Source organism: Castor canadensis, chromosome 19 (genome assembly GCF_047511655.1).
Source record: "Castor canadensis chromosome 19, mCasCan1.hap1v2, whole genome shotgun sequence".
NCBI lineage: Eukaryota > Metazoa > Chordata > Mammalia > Rodentia > Castoridae > Castor > Castor canadensis.
Window position 1 is genome coordinate 30,246,280 of NC_133404.1, and position 20,304 is coordinate 30,266,583.

At 42.8% G+C, this 20,304-nt stretch overlaps 1 protein-coding gene across 2 annotated transcripts in view; it reads left to right on the forward strand.

Annotated features, from left to right (window-relative positions):
* Adamts17 (ADAM metallopeptidase with thrombospondin type 1 motif 17) overlaps nt 1-20,031 on the forward strand; it is a 333,323-nt gene extending 313,292 nt beyond the window's left edge. The window contains exons 24-25 of one of the 2 annotated variants that reach the window (XM_074061615.1): nt 5,936-6,011; nt 11,139-20,031. In XM_074061615.1, coding sequence (XP_073917716.1) covers nt 5,936-6,011; nt 11,139-11,166 — 104 coding nt within the window. In that variant the 3' untranslated portion in view covers nt 11,167-20,031. The remainder of the gene's footprint in view (nt 1-5,935; nt 6,012-11,138) is intronic. The other variant, XM_074061617.1, reaches the window with a different exon arrangement.
* The last annotated feature ends 273 nt before the right edge of the window (nt 20,032-20,304 follow it).

Sequence of the window (20,304 nt, forward strand, 5' to 3'; positions counted from 1 at the left end):
CCCTCCCTTCGCTCTGGCTTCCTGTAATACACGTGCCACATCATAACCAGGGTACTGTTTAAAAGCCCATGATCAAAGCACAAAACATACAGACATAAATTACATTCTCCTGCTCAACCCTCGCCAAGAGCCTCTGGCCTCTCTGGTCTTCTCAGGCTCCGTGAGTCCTGCCCTTGCCACCCTCCTCCCCACCTTGTTCTTCCCACACACACAGCATCTGCCACAGGCTCCTGTCCATCCTGCGATCCCTCTACCCTCTCCCCACCTTTCAGGACTTGGCTGTTTGCAATGCCTCAGGACCGAAGTCATGTCCTTCTTCTGTATCTCTGGATCCTTGGTGGGCAGCACGTATGCATAAGTAAACACATTTGCCCTCTGCTAGCTCTAAGTTCTATGACCTAAATTATTTTCAGATAAATTAAAGACTATACCCAAAGGTGTTTGAACTAAGTAATAAAAATGTACTCTCAATTCAATGATTTTTTTTGGCTTATACCTTAAGTAATACAAATATTTGGACAGCCAGCTTTAAGTCAATGAAAAAAAGTGTTTGCTGTTTTTCAACCCCCCTTCCCGTTAGCAGCAACCCACTGACCACAGAGATAGGAACTTTCAGGGGGTTGCCATATTAACCAACAAGCTGTCTACACTCATCATTTTACCTGAACAGCAGAGTGGGGGTGGCACTGAGGAAGCAGAGGGAGTCCAGGGTTTAGTGAGTACCTTTGTAAAGCTTGCCATTGAGCCACCATTGGGTGCCTCTAGAATAAAAGTGCTAAGTTCATAGGACGGTCAGGACAAGCCCACCACCTGGCTGTGACCCAGTGTGACATGGCCCCTGGGACTCCCTAAAGCAGGGACACTCTTCCCCTCCCATGCACTGTGAACTTACCCTCCTCCTGGCTTTGAAGCGCTCCTCAAAGAAACAGCTCCCTCAGCATTTCAAGAGATGGCTTTCAAAGGGAAGAAATCCTGAGGTTTTCCTCCGATTCATTTTCACTCTTGTTCTCAGTCTCGGTCTCTGTCTCTCTCTCTGTCTGTGTCTGTGTGTCTCTCTCTCTGTCTGTCTGTCTCTCTCAGGGTATCATTACGTAGCTCAGGCTGGCCTTGAATTTGCTACATAGCCTAGTCTGAACTTGAGATCCTCCTGCTCCTGCCTCACAAGTGCTGGGATTAAAGACTGCACCACCACAACTGGCACTTCCTCCTGGAATTTTTTGGAGGACACTGGGAACAGATTATATACTCAGGATTGGGGAAATCCATTCCATTGTAGGAAAGCAGTTAAGGACCCAATGAATCATAGGCCTTGATAGATAGAGCCTGGTGAGCCAAAGCAAGACTCCTTTCCAGCAGAACCCTCAGGGTGTGTCAACTCATGCAGGCTGCCTTAGGACTCACAGTGCCTGTTGTTTTCATACACCCCAACACATCTGTGTTCAAACTGTGCACGCAGACATGTACTCCAACTTAAATGTGGCCTTAGGGGAGGGGACAGTGTCCCTGAAACAGCTTCCAACAAACTGCTCCCTCTTCCTCCCGCCCCCCCCCCACCCCCACCAAATTCTCTTTCATGCTTGGTTCTTGCTATCACTTTCTATCTCTTCCTTGTCCCTATTCTCTTTCTCCCTCCCCACTTCTGGCTCACCTTCCCTCTCCCTCCCTTTCTACTTCTTCCCTACTCCTCCCACCATCTTTGATTTTAGAGTACTGTCCAACTCCTGACTCTCTGGTCCCCCTTAACTGCCCACTCATGGGTCTCCAGGGAGTGGGAGCCACTTACAGGGGCTGTGTTCTACCACGCCTTTACCCTGCCAATACCCTTTAAAAAATCCTTCTCCACTGCTCCCCCAGGACCCTTGCAAACTAGCTGTTCTTTAGAAGTTTTAGAGGTCTCTAACTGTTCACTGCCAGCTTCTTGCTATGTGTGCCAATCACACATTCAGCGATCCTTTGGCTAATGATGTACCTCTAGCAATTGGCTTTCTCGCCACTGAGGTTAGTTTTAACATGCCAGTTGATAGTTATAAAACAGCAATTCTGGAAGTCCTGTCCAAGGATCGCTATGTATTAACACATCGTTAAAATAGTATATTGCAAAGTCAACATACGATTATAGCTGTTGACCTATCAAACACTGACAGATTTTGAAAACTCAGTGGGAAGCCAAATGCCATTTTATTAAATTGAAATTGAGGAAAAGGAAGAAAGAATGGCAGATGTTACAACGGGGTTGGTTAGATGCGTTAATGGTCTTTGCTAATATTTTCTATTACAAGATAGACATATTATATCCACTTTTATTCTCTATACACATCCATGTACATATATGCTCACATACGCTGCGTACATGTAAAAGGTACCAAGAGGGCTGTCTACTGTGGGTTATACAGTGGTTTAGCACAGACCCTGTGTCCTTTGGAGCAGGAGTCACATGCTCAGTTAGGACAGAGACTCCCAAGAGAGCTGCAACACCCATCTGAAGGCATAAGTTATGGTATCTAAAATTTATTTATATCATGACTCATCTTTAACCACCCATTTTACAATGCAAATCAGTACACTTTTATTGAGCAGTGTGGTACATGGAGGGTGGAAGGATAAAACATGAATAATGCCCAGCCTCCCCCACCCGCCACCCTGTCCAAGGAGAGTCATAACAGTGTTATTGTACCCTTCTCCTGGCAAGTAAGGGGCTCTGCCCAAATGTGGAAAAATATTTGTCAGTTCAAAACTAATAGGGCTATTGGCTCTGGACTCAGGATAAACAAACCTTTGCCCAAGGAGAAATCAGATCTGCTGTCTTTCTGATCTAACTCAGCAAAGCCAAGTTCTCAAAGTTTGAATGCCTCACTCACAAGTACCCTCAAATGAACTCTGCCTCTGACACTGCACAGACCACAAATGTCACTCCTCGGTCTGCAAGCACATCATTCACAGCCCACATTCAATAGTCCGGCCTGGTTTCCTCTGTCCAGACCAAGCTCAATGGTCATGGTGGGCAGACATTATCTGTCTACACATGGCCAGTTGTGTATCTAAAGTGTTTTTTTCTTTTCTTTTTTTTTTTGGTGGTATTGGGATTTGAACTCAGGGCTTCAAACTTGTTAGGCACTCTCACCACTTGAGCCACTCTGCCAGCCCTTGAACTGGATTTTTTGATAGCTATTCTTGTTCAGAAACAAGAATAAAAGAAATGGCAGAGGAGCTGTATTTGAGGAGATAACGGCTCAGGCTGTCCAAGAGTTGAAGCCATGAGTCAAATCAAAACACACCACAAATACAGTGGCCCCACAAAGGGCGTATGTTCCAAATCCCCAATGACTGCCTGAAACGAAGAAGAGTACTAAATTCTATTTTGCATTTTTTCCTACACATACATATAAATCTGGTGTGGGAAGAGAATGATAACTAAAAATAAAATAGAACAGCTATAATAATATACCATAGATCTTAGCAAACTCAGCATACAATTTTTTTCAAGTTGAGAATTTTCTTTCAAAGAAGCACTTTATGGTTTCTCTTTGGCATATCTGAATTGCCAGCATCGGTAGTACCCAGTTGCTTTGGGTCATTATTAAGTAAAATTGCTTGAACATAAGTATTATAGTCAATCTAATAACCAAGATGACTACTAAGTGACTAACAGGCAGGTAACATATACAGTGCGGATGCACTGGACAAACAAGTGATCCACACCCCAGGCAGGACAGAGTAAGATGGGGAGAGGTATATCCTGCTACTCAGAATGGTAGCATGAACTTACGAATCATTTCTGGAATTTCCCGTTTAATAGCTTTGGACCACAGAAGTGAAGAAAGTAAAGCCATGGATTAGGGGGCTACTGATACAGTGACCAGAATAAATAGAAATCAATCCACACTTAATGCATAGTAGAGAAACTAAGAGATTAAGGAGAAAGAGGAAATCTTAGAAGCACCTAGAGAAAAGACAAAAATGCCCAAGGAATCACAGCAGATGCCAGAGAGCCACGGAGGGATATCTGTCTTTATTATTATTATTCATTTATTCACCTGTGCATACATTGTTTGAGTCATTTCTCCCCCCACCTCCCCACACCCCGTTCCCACCCTCTCCCCTCTCCCCACCCCTGGATATCTGTCTTTAAAGTGCTAAAGTTCTGCTAGCCTTACACATGACTGTCCACAGAAACTACTATCAACTTCTTCCTTCTCTGGAACATCCCATGATTGACAGGGTCATTTCTCAGGCTTGCTCACAATTCCTCCCCATCTCTCCAAAAAAGTCTGAGCATCTGCCCCACAGACCGGACATCTGTGTCTCTGTTATATTCCCTCCAGTCTGTCCTCTTCCCCATTCCAGTGGACACTGTTTTGGCTAAGGCCCACCGCAGTGGCCTCCTGGCTGGCTTTGCTGCCAGCTGCCACACCAGTCCCAGAGTTACCTTCCCAGATCCTGTCTACTAGGACCTCCCTGAACTGCTTCCCTGCTCACAGCCCAGAGCCCATCCCTGGTGCCCAGAGCCCATCCCTGGCTCCCGGAGCCAGTAGGACTGAGCCCAGCTCACCCCCAGGCAACATGCTACTCCTGTAGTCCTGGCCTCCTGTCTCCTCCTGCACCTGGCTCAGACCTGCCTGTGAGCCACCAACTCTAAGTCAGGGTCTGTAAACTGTGGCCCTCCAGCAAATCCATCCCACTTCTTCTGTTATCAATAAAGTTTTATTGGAACAAGCCATGCCCATCTGTCTGTGTCCACAGCTGCTTTTGCATTACAAAAGCAGAGCTAAGCAGTTGGATGGAGTTTACATAGACTGCAGAGCCTAAAATATTTACCATGTGACCCTTTATAGGCAATGTTTGCAATCCCCGCTCTGAGCCCTCGGATCCACTGGCCTTTCATTCCTTTGCCTATGCTGACAGCCATCCTCCCCCACAGCTGTCTACATATTCACTGTTTGGACCCACCTCACACCACTTTCAGCTCTAGGTAATCAGTCTATTCCCCATTGTATGGTTTAGATACAGTTTGAATGAGACCCCCAGGGGTTCGTGAGTTGGAGCTTTGATCTTCGGTGTGGTAATGTTAGGAGGTAATGGGCCTTTAAGAGGCAGAGCCTAGAGGCAGGTGGTTAGGTCACGGGAGGAACCTCAGAAGGGACCAGCACAGTTCTCATGAGACCCCAGTTCGTTCCCTTGAGAGGATTGTTAGAACAAGACTTGACCCTCCCTGGGCTCTAGCTTTCTGTCTCATTCTGTGATCTCGTTCCCTTATGTGGACTCCTGCCATGATGTCATCCACCATATGACACAGTCAAGGAGACTCTCACCAGAGCCAAGCCAATGCTGGCACTATGCCCTTGAACCTTCAAAACCATAAGCTAAGTAAACCTCTTTTCTTGCCAACTACCCAGTCTCAACTGTTTTGTTATAGCAATGGAAAATGGACACATATACCCAATTAGGCTATGAGCTCTTGTTCAGTTTACTTAGGAGGCACAAGCCCACTTATAGAGGACTGCATAAATGACCAAGGTAACCATCTCTCCAGAGACTGGGTGCCTGGTGTTTGTCTTGGCAACTTGAGCTCTCCTGTTCAGGAGATACAGAGACTTTGTCTTGTTCCTACCAGGTGGGTAGCTGCTCATCTCTGCTTGTGACTGTCACAGAAGTGCTAAGGTATTCTGGTCCTTCCCTGGCTCCTTTATTTCACCCCTCCAGCGAAGTGCTAGAATTTCAATGATGCCCAGAAAGGGTTTCTGGGCTTGAATTTGGCGAGGCACTGATGTCATGGTTGGCTTGTCAGAATGCAACTTTCTACCCCAGTCACAACTTGACCTTGCCGATGTCAAGGGGTGCAGCTTTGAGATGCTATCGGATTTAAGGTGATTAATGAAAGTAAACCTGGCCCCACTGCAGATGTGCCTTTATTTCCTCTTATTTCCTTCTCTTCTAGACAGTTCCTCTGCCCAGCCTGGCTGTGAGGTCACTCCCAGCCACATGACATCACTAATTCCAGCAAATGACTCCAGGTAACTCTAGGTACCACATTTTCAACTAATGTAGCCCAAAAGAATGTCATATGATCTGTTTTTTACCTCCACATAAGTTGATCTTTCAGAAAGACACAGTAATTCCAGGCAAAGGCAGAGAACTTCCCACCTGAGCCCTTGGGAACCACCCCCCCATCCTTTGTGAAGTCTTTGGTTTTCTGCGCCATTACCTCAAACACATATCTGCCTGCACATCTCTGGATGGCTTTCCCAGCACCACAGCCTGAATTCCAATGTGCCAGGTGCTGGCAGGTGCTGGGTAGGATGTGGTTCAGCTCCAAGGTCCCCTACTCAGAGCACTCCAGAGATCTGGCAAATAACATAAGGACAATCCCCGTCACATAGGATCTCCAGGCTCATCAGAGACAAGACCCCAGAGCTGAAGTACAGAGCCACGGACCTGTATGTGAGGAAGTACACTGAATATGGCTTTTATTTTCTGTTTCATGACCCTTTGAATCTGGGACCTTGGTGACCCTAGAGGGGCTGCCCCTTCTAGTGCCAGCCAAGTCCTAGGAGAGTCACCAATCCACCCTGAGTTACTTTGAAAATGCAAACCAGCCGATCCAGAGTCTACACCCCCAAACCTTCTTATCCTCTAGGCTACTGTCCACTGAAATCAACTTAGAGTCAGGTAGCAGGTGTAGAGTCCTGTACCCCAGGGCTGGCTGCAATTATTCAAACAGGCCAGTCCTGCGCCTGCTTACCCTTGTCACCTGTTGCTTCCCACGGAAACCACAATAAAGGCTCTTGGGTTTTTGCCTCTGCTCTCTGCCTCCTGACCAGCGCTGCTGTTTGCTCCCATGGCAAGCCCCATCCTCTTGGGAACTGTAACAAACTCTTTTTCATGGCAATTGTCTCCTGTTCTCTTGGTCTGTTCTCTCTCAGACTTTTAACTCTGACTGTATTTTAAAACAGGAAGTAAAGAGGGGGAGGAAGGCTGGGACTCTCAGAAGGATTCAAGACAGGACCCAAAGGCAGACGTGCCAGGCTTATTTGCTGGCATGACATCAGAAGGTTGTGTCCAAACAGATGGTTGCTGGCCAATTCCCAGCCTGCCATGTTCAGCCATCCGCCCTCAGCTGGCCTATGGTCTGAGCTTCCTCCTCAAGTTGGAAAATGACCCTGGATCTTCCTGACCCGCTTTAGAAAGCAAAAACACTAATAAATAAAGAACAAAAGTATTTATTCTCTGATCTCATTATCATCTTGCTGGGGCCTTTTGTAGCGTCTGTCCATCCATCCTGGATGCACTATACACTTTATCTTACCGGACCTACAACTGCCCACCCCACCACTGCCAGGGGCCTGACAGAAAGCTGGCCTGCTGAGTTTGGGTCCTGAGGCTAATGTCTGGATAAAACCACCTAAAAATGAGACCCTGTTTGGCTTTTAGTAATTAAACATCCTAAGAGTAATTTAAGACCATCATTCACTCTACAGTGCGGAGGCTGTAGAAGGAATGCTGAGGCTGGGAAGGCACTTTCTGGCCTCACATCTCACAGGGCTACAAAGCAAAGAGCAAGCGATGGGGGAGCCTACAGAAACCTCACAGAGAGGAACTTGAAGGGGAAGCAAGGATGGCAGGCAGAGGAAAGAAAAGGCCATTCCAGGCAAAAAGGACAGACTCTACAAAGGACTGAGATGGGTGGAAGTGGCTGGCATGTGGTATATAGTTGTAAGATGACAGGAGGTGACATAATAGATGCTTCCAGGTTTGTACCCCAGTGTCCATCACAAGGCCTGGAGCAGATGAGGGCTCCATGAGGATTTCTGGATGAATGAATGAGTTTAAGACACAGTCATAAGATGTTCAATGCCAGAACAACAGCACTGCCTTTTACTCCAAGGCAGCCAGCTGGGCTCCAGACAGAAAAGGCCACCTAATTAGGCTCTTCTGCTTCTGCAGAGAGCCTGCCAGGAGAGCTGGGGGTGTTCTGGGGCTAAGCTGGATAAGCCAAGCTCTTAAAATAAATAGCTTGTACTATTTGTCCCCCAAGGACAAAATAAGCTTCATGGAGCCTGTCTCATCGTTGCCTGCAACATACGTATGCAAAGCATTAGCCAGACTCCCCCATCCCACTCGCTTAGGGAGCAAAAGTGTCTGCCAGGGCCACACAGCGCATTAGGGGTAATGCTGATGCAGCAATGACCCCTAGCTAGCCCCTTGTCCAAACTGCACCCCTCTCTGATTTTTTTTTCCTCCTTTATTAGGGAGGCCGAGATGCGGGCCCCTCCAACTGATACCAGCTTGCTCACAACAGTGTGGCCCTGTCTCTAATGACCACAATCTCTGGGGTCCAGGCAGGATTAAAGCCCCAGAGGAGAGAAGGCAGTGGCTCATGTGTGCCTGGAAGAAAACAGAGAGGAGGTAGAGGCTGGACCTGGCTGGGAATGGCCAAGTGATAGCATGAAGTTTCCTTCATCCAGCAGGCCTTCCTTGGATACTCAAGGAGGCCCTAGTGTCTTTATGGGGGCCTCCACATTCTGCCACTAGAGAGCTGGCCTCTCGTTCCATTCAACTTTAGCAAGCATTTATCGAGCCCTCATTATACGCCAGACACTGCGCAGATTGCAGTTTAGACACACACAAAAGCATGGGCTCTATGCTAGGCACCTTAGAGATCGAGGCATACAGGGGCGAATATGAGACACCACCTGCCCTCCTGACTTCACACTCTGGAATCCTTGTACTGTAGAAGGTCTCTATGGTAGAGTTGGGAAAAGATCACAAATCATAGAGAGATCTGGATTCTTGACGTGAGTCTAGCTTGCTACCAGCTGTGTATTAAATGATGGGAGAATAGAAGCTGGAGTTGATATCGAGGCCACAGATAGCACATGCCTGAGACAGTACCTGTCCAGAGCCATCAAGCCAACGTTTGCAGACCAAAGAGATCGGAGAGAATCGGGCTTTGGTGATTAGAGAGGGGTTTCTTTGCCCCAATGGCAGTGGGGCCAGGAGATGGTGTCTCCCACTCCTCCTAGACCTAGGAGGAGGGGCTGCATGAGGACTGCACAAAGGATTAAATACAAGAGCCCAGAAGTTTGAACAACAGCATGTACGGGTTCAAGACTGGCCTTGAACTCTTCATCCTCCGGCCTCAGCCCCCAGATTTGAGATTGCAGGTATACACCACCATGCACAGCTACCTCTAAGAAGTCTAAAAGGTTTTCAAATGGGCCGTGGTCTGCTCTGGCTGCCATAACAAAAAGCTTAAGTAGCAGAAATGTATTTCTCACAGTTCTGGAGGCTGGAAGTGCACATCGAGGTCTCACGGGATTTAGTTTCTGGCAAAGGCTCTTTTGCCTCACAATGACTGCTATATATGTGGGAGAGAGAGAAAGAGAGAGAGCTCTATTGTCACTTTTCATAAGGACATCAATACTATAGGATCAGGACCCAACCCTTCTGACTTCATTTAACTTCAGTTACCTCCTTATGGACCCTATTTCCAAGTTTAGTCACACTGCGGGGGTTGACACTTCAACATATGAATTGGAGGGGGAGCAACTCAGTCAGTCCAAGGCTGGCAGACTTTGATGGCAGAGCCAAAGAGAGGTCTGTGCATCAGACTCAGCCTATGATTCTGGAGTATGTCAGGACAAAGAATGAATGGGCTGTGTATGAGAGGGCACCAGTGTACAGTGGCCTGTGGTCTAGCCAAGAGGACTGTGTGGGAGGGGACAGATGGGCTCATCAGCTGTGATTGGAGCTGAAGAAGAGTTACTAACCACAGGTGGAGGGGAATATATCTCCCACATCACTCTGACAGGCAAAAGATCCCAGCAGGGTGATGGGCCTGCATCTCTAAACGCCTGTGAAGCCATTCTACAAGGAAAGGCCCAAAGGATGTTTACACCTGATAGCCACGTCAGTGCCATTGTCTCCCAGTATCCATGGAGACTGGTTCCAGGACCCCCCACAGATAACAGGATGCTCAAGTATCATTTATAAAATGGTATAGTATTTGTACAGCACCTGTACACATCTTCCCATGTACTTAAAATTGTCTCCAGATTACTTATGACACCTGATACAATGTAAGTGTCATGTAAATAGTTGTAACACTGTATTGTTTAGGGAATGGTGACAAGAAAAAGAAATCTGCATGTACTTTGTACAGATGCAACTTTTTGCTCCAAATATTTTCAATGCATGGTTGGATTGAACCCATAGATATGGAGAGCTGACTGTTTCATTTAGTAGGCACTTTCCTGGCCCCCATTCATCTCATGGTCCCCTAAACTCATGAAGAAGAGTGCCCAGGTAGGGAACCAAAAGGTTTATCACACACCTCTTCCCAAGAACAAGTTTCCTGCCCAAACCAGAGGAGGAGGAGCAGACTCGACTTTGAATGAAAATCAGAATCGGATTGTGACATGGAACTCGATATTTTTATTACTGAATTGAGACCATATTTTATAGCTTAAATTCACTTGAGAAAGTGACCAGAAAACTATTTTTATTACCTAGGAGAGACCAGAAAATTCACAGGGCCAAAGTTTTCATCCAGGACCAGGGAAGAGCCAGTTCCACTGAGTGGATTTCTGGAACAGTCAAGAGGCCACAAGAAAACCTTTTTATGGGTACCCTGACCCTAGAATTTGTGTGAGCTCAATGCTATAGGTATACATGGTATATGTTTTTCTCATCTTAAAAAAGGAATGATTCAACCTACCATGAAAGATTGCTCTGGAAAATTAAACTGTATATGTTAATGTCTATAAAACACCTAGTGCCTCGTGCATGGTGGGGCCTAAGAAATGGTAGCCAGTGTCATTGTTGTTCATAATAAATGGTAGCTGTACCAACCATGTCAGGGAGTACCTCGAATCCAGAAGTTTCTGTGATCCCAAGCTTTTCTGTGTCCTGTCCCTGCAAAGTTGACCTTCATGGTTAGGTCAGTTGCCAGTACTATGGGACTCTGAGGAAGACCCAAACTGTAGGAAACCTTGTCTCTCTCCTCAACCTGTACAACTTTTGAATTTTACATTGAAATCAGCCTTCTCATTTGGTCTCCATTTGGAGCTTTGAAAACATGAAATGTGCGATATGTGAGTCTCTCCCCAGACTCACACTGAATTCTAATCACTGTTTTCCAGAAAGCTCAGCGTCTGGCCAGCTATCTAGCCCCTGGGATCGCCGATGCAGTTGGATTAATACCAGACTGTTAGCACAATACGTCATCTACTCGTGAATATCGTTAAATGAGCTTCGCTTCAAGAAACCTTAAACCTTCAACCTTTAGCTCACTTCAGTCTTTTCTCAGCATTCCAGATCATGATTAATGGTGACACCACACCACAAATAAGTCATCCGTGGCTCAAAACCCTAATTCACAATTGATTAGTCCTCTAACAATGGCCATGAAGAAAAAAAAGTCGTGTTAATGGGCAACTCTGGTGGTCTGCTCCTACCAGACACCCATTACTGAGTCTACCTGGGTTTTACAGCCTCCCTACTGGAGCCCAGTGTCTGCTCACAGAGCAACAGCTTTGTTTAATTGTTACTAACTGTGCGATTAACTAGAGTTGGATAGACATTCTAGAAGCTACTGCCTCAGCCTCCTGTGGATAAGACAGGAAACCCAATGGTTTTAGTTATTTTGCCTTCAGGTGACTCAGATTCCTTACAGCTTAGGAAGCAGATGCCTTCACATCGTGTTCAGGCTGAGGGTAGGGAGAGAACACAACTTGTGACCTTGGAAGGCAGCCCAGGTCAATGGTTGCATAGGTAGGAAGTAAAATTCATATACACCTGCAGGATGAAATAAAAGGGGGTTTGAAAATGTGAGGAAAGGGTTGGTGGAGTGGCTCAAGTGGTAGAGTGACTGCCTAGCAAGTATGAGGCCCCAAGTTCAAACCCCAGTACGGCCTCCCCCCCCAAAAAAGACTTGAAACTATGAGGAAGGAAGATCAAATAGACACAGATGATGAATGAAAGGAAAAGTCAAGGGCACAAGCTGCAAAGAAAAATGAATTTACACAAGGAAATAATCAGCACTGCTGACTTCACAGGGAAATATAAAAGTATCAGTGAGTGTTAATTTCTTTTTTTTCTCCTATTTGGTTTTAAAAGCAATTGTATAATACATGTCTATGTTGGTAGGTACATAATGTACAGAGATATAATTTGTGACAATAAGAGCACCTTTATACACAATAATGAACTATATGAAAAAGAAAGAAAACAATCCCATTTGTAATAGCTACAAAAAATTCAAATAGCCAGGAGTGGTGGTATACCCTTGTAATCCCAGCTACTTGGGAAGTACACATTAAGAAGATCACAGTTAGAGGCCAGACCCCAGGCAAAAAGTTACCAAGAACCCATCTCAACAAACAAGCAGGATGAGACATGGTGGGAGGTTTGTGTCTATAATCCCAGTTATTCCAGAGGCGAAGATAGGAAGATTGCAGTCTAAGGCCAGCCCTAGGCAAAAAGTGCAAGACCCTATATGAAAAAAAAAAAAAAACTGAAGCAAAAAATAAGGGGCTGGAGGCATGACTCAAGTAGTAGAGTACCTGCTTAGCTAGCACAAGGCTAGTCTAAAACCTAGAACCACCAAAAAGAAATTCAACTAGTTAGGAAGAAATTTAGCCATGGAGGGTAAAGATTTTAACCAAAACAATAAATTGCTGATGAAAGACAAGAAGACACAAATAAATAGAAAATTATACCTGGTTCATGGGTTGGAAGAATATTATTAAAATGTCCATATTTATAGATCTCTAGAGCTGTAGTTATTGGTAGATTCAATGTGATTGCCATCAAAATTCCAGTGAAATTTTTCAGAGAAATAGCAAAACAATCTTAAAAGCACATGGAACCATGAAAGACCCCAAATAGTCAAACCAACCTTGAACAAAAATACCAAAGTCAGAGGTATCACACTACCTGACTTCAAAATATCTTACAAAGCTATATTATCAAAATAGCATGGTCCTAGTATAAAAACAAATAAACCAATGGAACAGAATATAAAAGTCAGAAATAATTCAACATGTTTACAATTGTTTTTTGACAAGGACTCCAAGAATACACAATGGGGAGAAGACAGTCTCTTCGACAAATGGTGCTGAGAAAACTGAATGTCTACATGGGCATGAATAAAATTAAACTCTTAGCCCATACTACACAAAAACCAGCCCCAACGTGGCTATGGACTTGAATGTGAGACCTGAATTGTAAGAAAACATGGGAAAAATTCCACAATGTTAGTCTGGTCATTTTAGATGTGATCCCAAAAGCCTAGACAACAAAAGCAAAAATAGACAAGTGTAATTATATCAAACTAAAAATCTTCTACATAGCAACGGAAACAATTAACAGAGTAAAGAGACATTGTACAGAATAGGAGATAAGGAGTTAATATTCAAATGTTACAAATTAAAATGAAAATAACTCAATAGCAAGAAAATAGATTAAAAATGGGCAAAGGGTCCAAGTAGACATTTCTCACAAGAAGACATACAAATGATCAACAGGTAGATGAAAAAATTCTTACCATCGCAATCACCAAGAAAGAAAATGTGAATTGAAACCACAGTGAGATCCCATCCACACCTGGAAGAATGGCTGTTATCAAAAGGATGAATGATACAAGTGTTCAAGAGGAAATGGAGGAAGAAGAACTCAAGCATTGTTGGTGAGAGTGTAACTTAGTTTCCATATGGCTATTACAGAAAACAGTATGGAGGTTCCCCCAAAACTAAAAAATTCTACTAGTATATTCCCCAGCATTTCACTACTGCATTTGTGGCCAAAGGGAATGAAATGAGTATGACAAAAGATGTCTGCACTCCCATGTTCAGTGTAGCATTATTCACAATAACCAAGCATGGATGCAGCCTCAGGGTGACTTGATGAAGAAATTATGGTGTGTAGACATAACGGAACACTCTTTTTGTTAAATTTTTTCTTTTAGTCATATGTTTGGGTCATTTCTCCCCCCTTCCCACTGCCCCCTCCTTTACCCCCCTACCCTTTCTTCTTTCCCCCCACCCCCTCACTACCAGGCAGAAACTATTTTGCCCTTATCTCTAATTTTGTTGTAGAGAGAGTATAAGCAATAATAGGAAGGAACAAGGGTTTTTGCTGGTTGAGATAAGGATAGCTATACAGGGAGTTGACTCGCATTGCTTTCCTGTAACGGAACACTTTTCAGTTTCAAAAAGAAGGAACTCCCATGATTTTCTACCACATGGATGAACCTGAAGGACATTAAGCCTGGACACAGAAAGATAAATGTCATATGACCTCACTTATATGTGGAATTTGAAAAGGGTGAATTCCTAGATGCAGAGGGTATAGTGGTGGCTACCGGGGGTGGGGTGGTAGAGGTGGGGAATGTGAGTCAAATGATACAAAATTCAGACAGGAGGAAGTTTGAGATTCTATTGTATAACACAGCAACCACAGTCGCTAACAATGTGAGCAGAGCTTAAGTTTTCTTACCACTAAAAACTGATAGATAAATGAGGTAATGTGTATGTTTGCTTGATTTCCCACTCTGCAATGTACAACTATTTCAGAATCATTTTGCATGCCATAAGTATACATAATAATTTGTCAATTAAAATTTAGTTTTTAAAAAAGTTCTATTGAAGAGGAAGTAGAAGGAAAGAGATTTAAAAGAAATGACCAAAGCAACAAGGCTGAATGGGTCTAAGCCCCAGAACCATGAATAGCTGTAACATCTATGAAATCCTGGAATGTCACTTTTACATGAGAGAGAACTAAACTTCTGTATTGTTAAAAAGAGAGAAAAAAACCTGCCAAGCTTACATAGGCTGGCAGGAGTTGAGCAGTGGAGGTTTGGCAAGCCCTTATGATAGGGATGGAAGAAGAGCTCAATTGTTGAATGGAGGTCACACAGTAAGAAGACCTGAGCCTGAAGCTCAGCTCTGCCCTTCTTAAGCAGTGAAGTTACTTAGCCATACTCTTTGCCAATTTCATCACCTATAAGATGAAAATGAACATAACCCACTTTCAGATTGTTTCAGGATGAAGGAGCCTCTGCCTCCTGGCCACCAAGAGGAGCACTTGCCTTGTCCATGTACTGCCACCACCATATGTACTGCCTTACCACAGGGCCAGATCCAACAGAGCTGAGGACTACGGGCTGACACATCTGAAACCATGAGCAAAATAAATCATTCTTCTGCTCAGGAGGCAGAAACAGAAGGATCATGGCTGAGAACATCCAGGCAAAGTTAGAAAAGACCCTATCAGAAGAAAAAAAATAAATAAAGGCAAAAGGACTACGGGGCAAGGCCCAAATGGTAGAGCACTCGCCTAGCAAGTGTGAGGCCCTGAGTTCAATCTACAGGCCACAAAATAATAATAATTCTTCCCCTTAAATTGCTGATGTCAGGCATTCTGTCACAGTGACAAGAAAGCTAATATAATCTCCTTTTGTAAAATCTTCCTCAAACCTAGCCTGCCTCCCTCCCACCCCAAAATTAGTGTTCCTTATCTTTGCTACTCTTGCATTTTTGCATGTTTCTTCTATAGAGCTTATCAGGGTACATTCTGTCTAAAGAAAGTACTTTAATATTTAGTGTAGTGTAGTTGATATGATAAATGGTTACTTCTTAAGAGCACAAAAGAGGGAGGATAGTGTGCAGTTTTAGAGAAGCAAAGTTTTTGTATGCTAGTAAACTTATGTCACAAACTGGATTATTATAAGTTTAATGGTGTTGGTAATTGCCAAGACAACTACTAAGAAAATAGCTCACAAGCATCTAAAGAAACAAGGGAAAAAAGTGATACACTAGAAAATATCTTAACACAAAATGACAGTAATAAAAGAAAGATATAAGATAGAAAACTTGTAGAAAGCAAATAGAATGGCATAAAAATTCTATCCAGAATCATATTACATGTAAATGCATTAAATATCCAGTTAAAAGGTATGAGTTGTCAGCATCAATTAAAAAAACATTTCAACTCTTTGCTGTCTATACAATGATCCATTTTAGATTCAAAGACATAAGTGGGTCTACAGTAAGGATAGCAAAAGACACATCATGCCAAGAGTAACCAAAGAGAGCTACATTGGTGGATGTACCAATGTTAGACAAAATTGATGTTAGGAGAAGAACTGTTGCTAGAGACAAAGAAGAAAGTTTATGATAGAAAAGTCAGCCTATCAAACCATATGATATTGCTATAGTTTGGCTCTTAAATGTCCCCCGAAGTCCTCTGTTCCCCAGATTGGTGCTATTGGGAGACTGTAGAACCTTTCAGAGCTGGGGCCTGGGGAGAGGTCTTCAAGTCATCCAAGGCATGCCTTTGAAGGGAATGGTAGGACTCTGGCCCCTCCTCCCGCTTTCACTACCACAGTTTTGCTCTACCGTGTTCTCCCCACATTGTCATCTGACACCCCACTGGAGGCCTAAAAGCATTAGGTTCACCTGATCATGGACTGAAATCTCTAAAACCATGAGCCAAAATCTCTCTTTATAAGCTCATTATCCCAGGTATTTATTGTAGTAACAGATACCTCACACAAATATAAACTTACCAACAGAGACTCAATATACATGAAACTGACAGAACAGAAAAGTAGAGATTTTAAATATAATAATTGGATACTTCAATACCCTATTTTCAATAATGGACAGGACAACTGGACAGAAATTCAGCAATAAAATAGAGGAGTTAGACTAGACCTAACGGAGAGCTATACAACATTACGCCCAGTTCCAGCTGAACTGGATTCTTCTCTGGTGCACATGGAACACTGTTGAAGTTAGACTACGTGAGAAGCTATAAAACAAGGCTTAGAAAATGTAAAGAGTTCCTGTCACACAAAGCCTATGGAACAAAATTGGAACTCAGTAGCAGGGAGAATTTTGAGGAATTCACAAGTGTGTAAAGATTAAGCAACAAGGTCCTAAATAACCAATTCATCAAAGAAGAAAAGAAAAGAGGTACCACCATGGGTTAAGCCTGTAATCTGAGCTACTCTGGAGGCAGAGACTGGGAGGATCTCAGCTTAAAGTCAACCCAGGCAAAAAAGTTAGCAAGGTCCCATCTCAAACAATAAAATGATGTACCTATCATTCCAGCTGTGTGGGAAGCACACAATGATCATGGTCCAGACCAACCTGGACATAAAATGAGAGCATATCTCAAAAATAACCAAAGGAAAAAGGGCTAGGGTTATGACTCAAATGGTAGAGCACCTAAGGATGAGGCCCTGAGTTCAACTCCCAGTACCTCAAATGCACGTGCACACACACACACACACGTACACACATACCACACACACACACACACACATATGCACACAAGTGGATTAGCATCTTCCTGCTTCTATCATCAAACCATCTTTTCTGATTCTGATCTTCCAATACCTCTTCTATAAGAACCCTTGTGATTACATGAGGTCCAACCACATAATCCAGAAAAATCTTGTCATCTTTAGGACCTTAATCTAATCACATCTATACATTCCTTTTTGCCATGTAAGAGAAATTTATAGGTTCTGGAGATCAGGATTTGGACATCCTAGAGATGTCATTACTTAGCATACCACATATTAAAAGAATAATATTAATATAAAATTAGATATTAGTAGAATTGATAGAATCAGATATTAACAGAGAAAGCAGCAAATCTGTAGGATGAAAAAGTCAAGAGATCTTATTGCAATCTGATGATAATAGTTAATAATGGGGCACTGTCCTCAAAATTTTTGCTAAATAAGTAGGCTATAGCTGTTCTTGCCACAGGCAAGGAAAAGGGGTAACTGTGTGAGATGATGTGTAAGTTGTCCTGCTAAGATAACTATTTATGAATATCTTCTAACATCAGTTCCCTTAAATATATACAATAAAATGTGCTTTTTAAAAAGGGACCTTTCTCAAGCTGATGAAAGACATCTATGAAACACCCAAGCTAACGTCATACTTAATGATAAAAGAGTGAATGCTTTCCCTCTAAGATCAGGAAAAAGCTCTTGCTATTTTATTTGACATTTTTCTGGAGTTTTCTAGCTTGGGAAAAATTTTAAAAGGTATCCAGCTTGGAAAGGAAAAAAGTAACATTATGTCTATCTGCAGAGGACATGATCTTTTGTATATAGAAAATCTTAAAGAATTCACCAAAAATTATTAGAGCTAGTGAGTGAGTTGAGCAGAGATGCAAGACACGGGACTTACAAAAGTCAGTTGTGTGAACAAACTGAAAGGGAAATTAGGAAAACTATTCTATGTCCAATAACATCACAAGTAACAAAATACTTAAGAATAAATTTAACCAAAGAAATATGAGGTTTGTACACCGAAAACTATAAAACACTATAAAAGAAATTAAAGAACACAGAATAAATGGGAAGCTATCCCTTGCTCACAGATTAGACAGCTTAATATTATTCAGATGGAAATACTCCAGTTGACCTAACAGATTTAATACTATGCCTAACAAATTTCCAACTGCCTTTCTTTTTGTAGAAATGTAAAAGCTTGCTCTAAAACTCATATGGAAATCTAAGTGACCCAGAATAGCCAAAACAATCTTGGGGGAAAAAAAGCAAGGTTGGTGGACCCACATACCCCAATTCCTGTGGGATTACCTCACAGTAATCTAGACAGTATGTTACCAGCAGAAGATGAATGGCCTAAAATTGAGAGTCCAGAAATGAACACCATGTCTATGAAAAATTGATTTTCATCAACAGTGACAAGACAATTGAGTGGCTGGGAATATTCTTTTCAACAGATTGCACGGTGCCAAGTGGACAGTCACATGCAAAAGAAAGAACTGCACCTTTATTTCACAGGATATAAAAAATATTAACTCAGAACAAAAACCTTAAGGTAAGAACCAAAATAATAAGACTCATCGGTGATAAATTTTATTTGTGACACCAAAATCACCAGCACCCAAAGGAAAACTAATTATATTGGACTCCATCAAAATATAAAACTTTTGCACTTCCAAAGATGCTATCAAGAACGTTAAAATGGAGGAAAACAGATATTGCATAAGAGTCTAGTGTTCGGAACGTATGAAGAACTCTTACAACGAAACAATGAAAAGATAAGCCCAGGGTTTTCTGTTTTATTTTGTTTTGTTTTGTTTTGTTTTGTTTTGTTTGATGGGTAAAGGATTTAAATAGGTACTCCTCTAGAGACAATCTAAAAATGATCAATAAGCATATAAAACATCCAATCATCATTAGTCATTCCAGAAATACAAATCAAAACCATAATAACGTACTTCTCCACATCCACTAGGACGGGAAGGGAGGAAAGGAGGAGAGGGAGGAAGAAAGAGAAATAGTAACACGCATGAACCTTTGGGCATTATATTAAGAGCAAAAGAAGACAGTCACAAAGTGCCATGCATTTTGCACTTCCATATATATAAAATATTCAGAATAGACAAATAGAGAGAGAGAAAGATTAGTGGTTACCTGGTGATGGGATAGAGGGTTGGGCACAAATGAAAGTGACTGCTAGTGAGTATGGGTTTCTTTTTTTTGGCGGGGGGGGTGATAAAAGTGTTATCAAATTGATTGTGGTGAATTGTGAATATACTAAAAGTCATCGAATTATACCCTTTAAATGGGTGACTGAAACAGTATGCATGTTAAACATCAATAAAGTTAAATAAATTGATACTAATTTTTAAAAAGAACTGTGTCCTTAAAATAGCCATTTTGTATATATATGCACTTAGTACATTAGTGCACTAGATACTTTAGTCAGGATAGAATAGATTTTACTTCCAGAACAAATAAACCCCACATCTCAGTGACTTACTTCACATCCAGAGTTAGCTGGCTAGCTTTCCTAGTCAATTCTTCTCCAAGTGGTGACTTAAGGGTCCAAGTTCCTTCCATCTTGTTACGTTGCCATGCTAAGCGTGTGACCACTGAGGTCACTGTGGAAAGGGAAGAGAGAGAGAGTAGCTGACTGCTCAGTAAGGCAGAGGGGAATGGCTAGCCCAGAAGTTGTACACCTTACTTCCTCCCATATCTCACTGGCCAGAACACAGTCACATAGCTCCAACCTAATTGCAGGTGGTGTTAAGAAAGTCTTCCCATTGTCCCCAGAGAAGAAAACAAAATGGGATTTAGTGAGTATAAAGCATTGTCTCTTCCTCCATCACTTGTTAAGGAAGAGAAAGGGGGAGAGGGGAAAGAGAAGAGGGGAAAGGGGAGGAGAAAAGAAACTGATTACTTCTCAAATGTGTCAACATCCACTTTAGCAACGTCTTTCACATCCAATGAAATGCACAAAGGGGACCTATGCT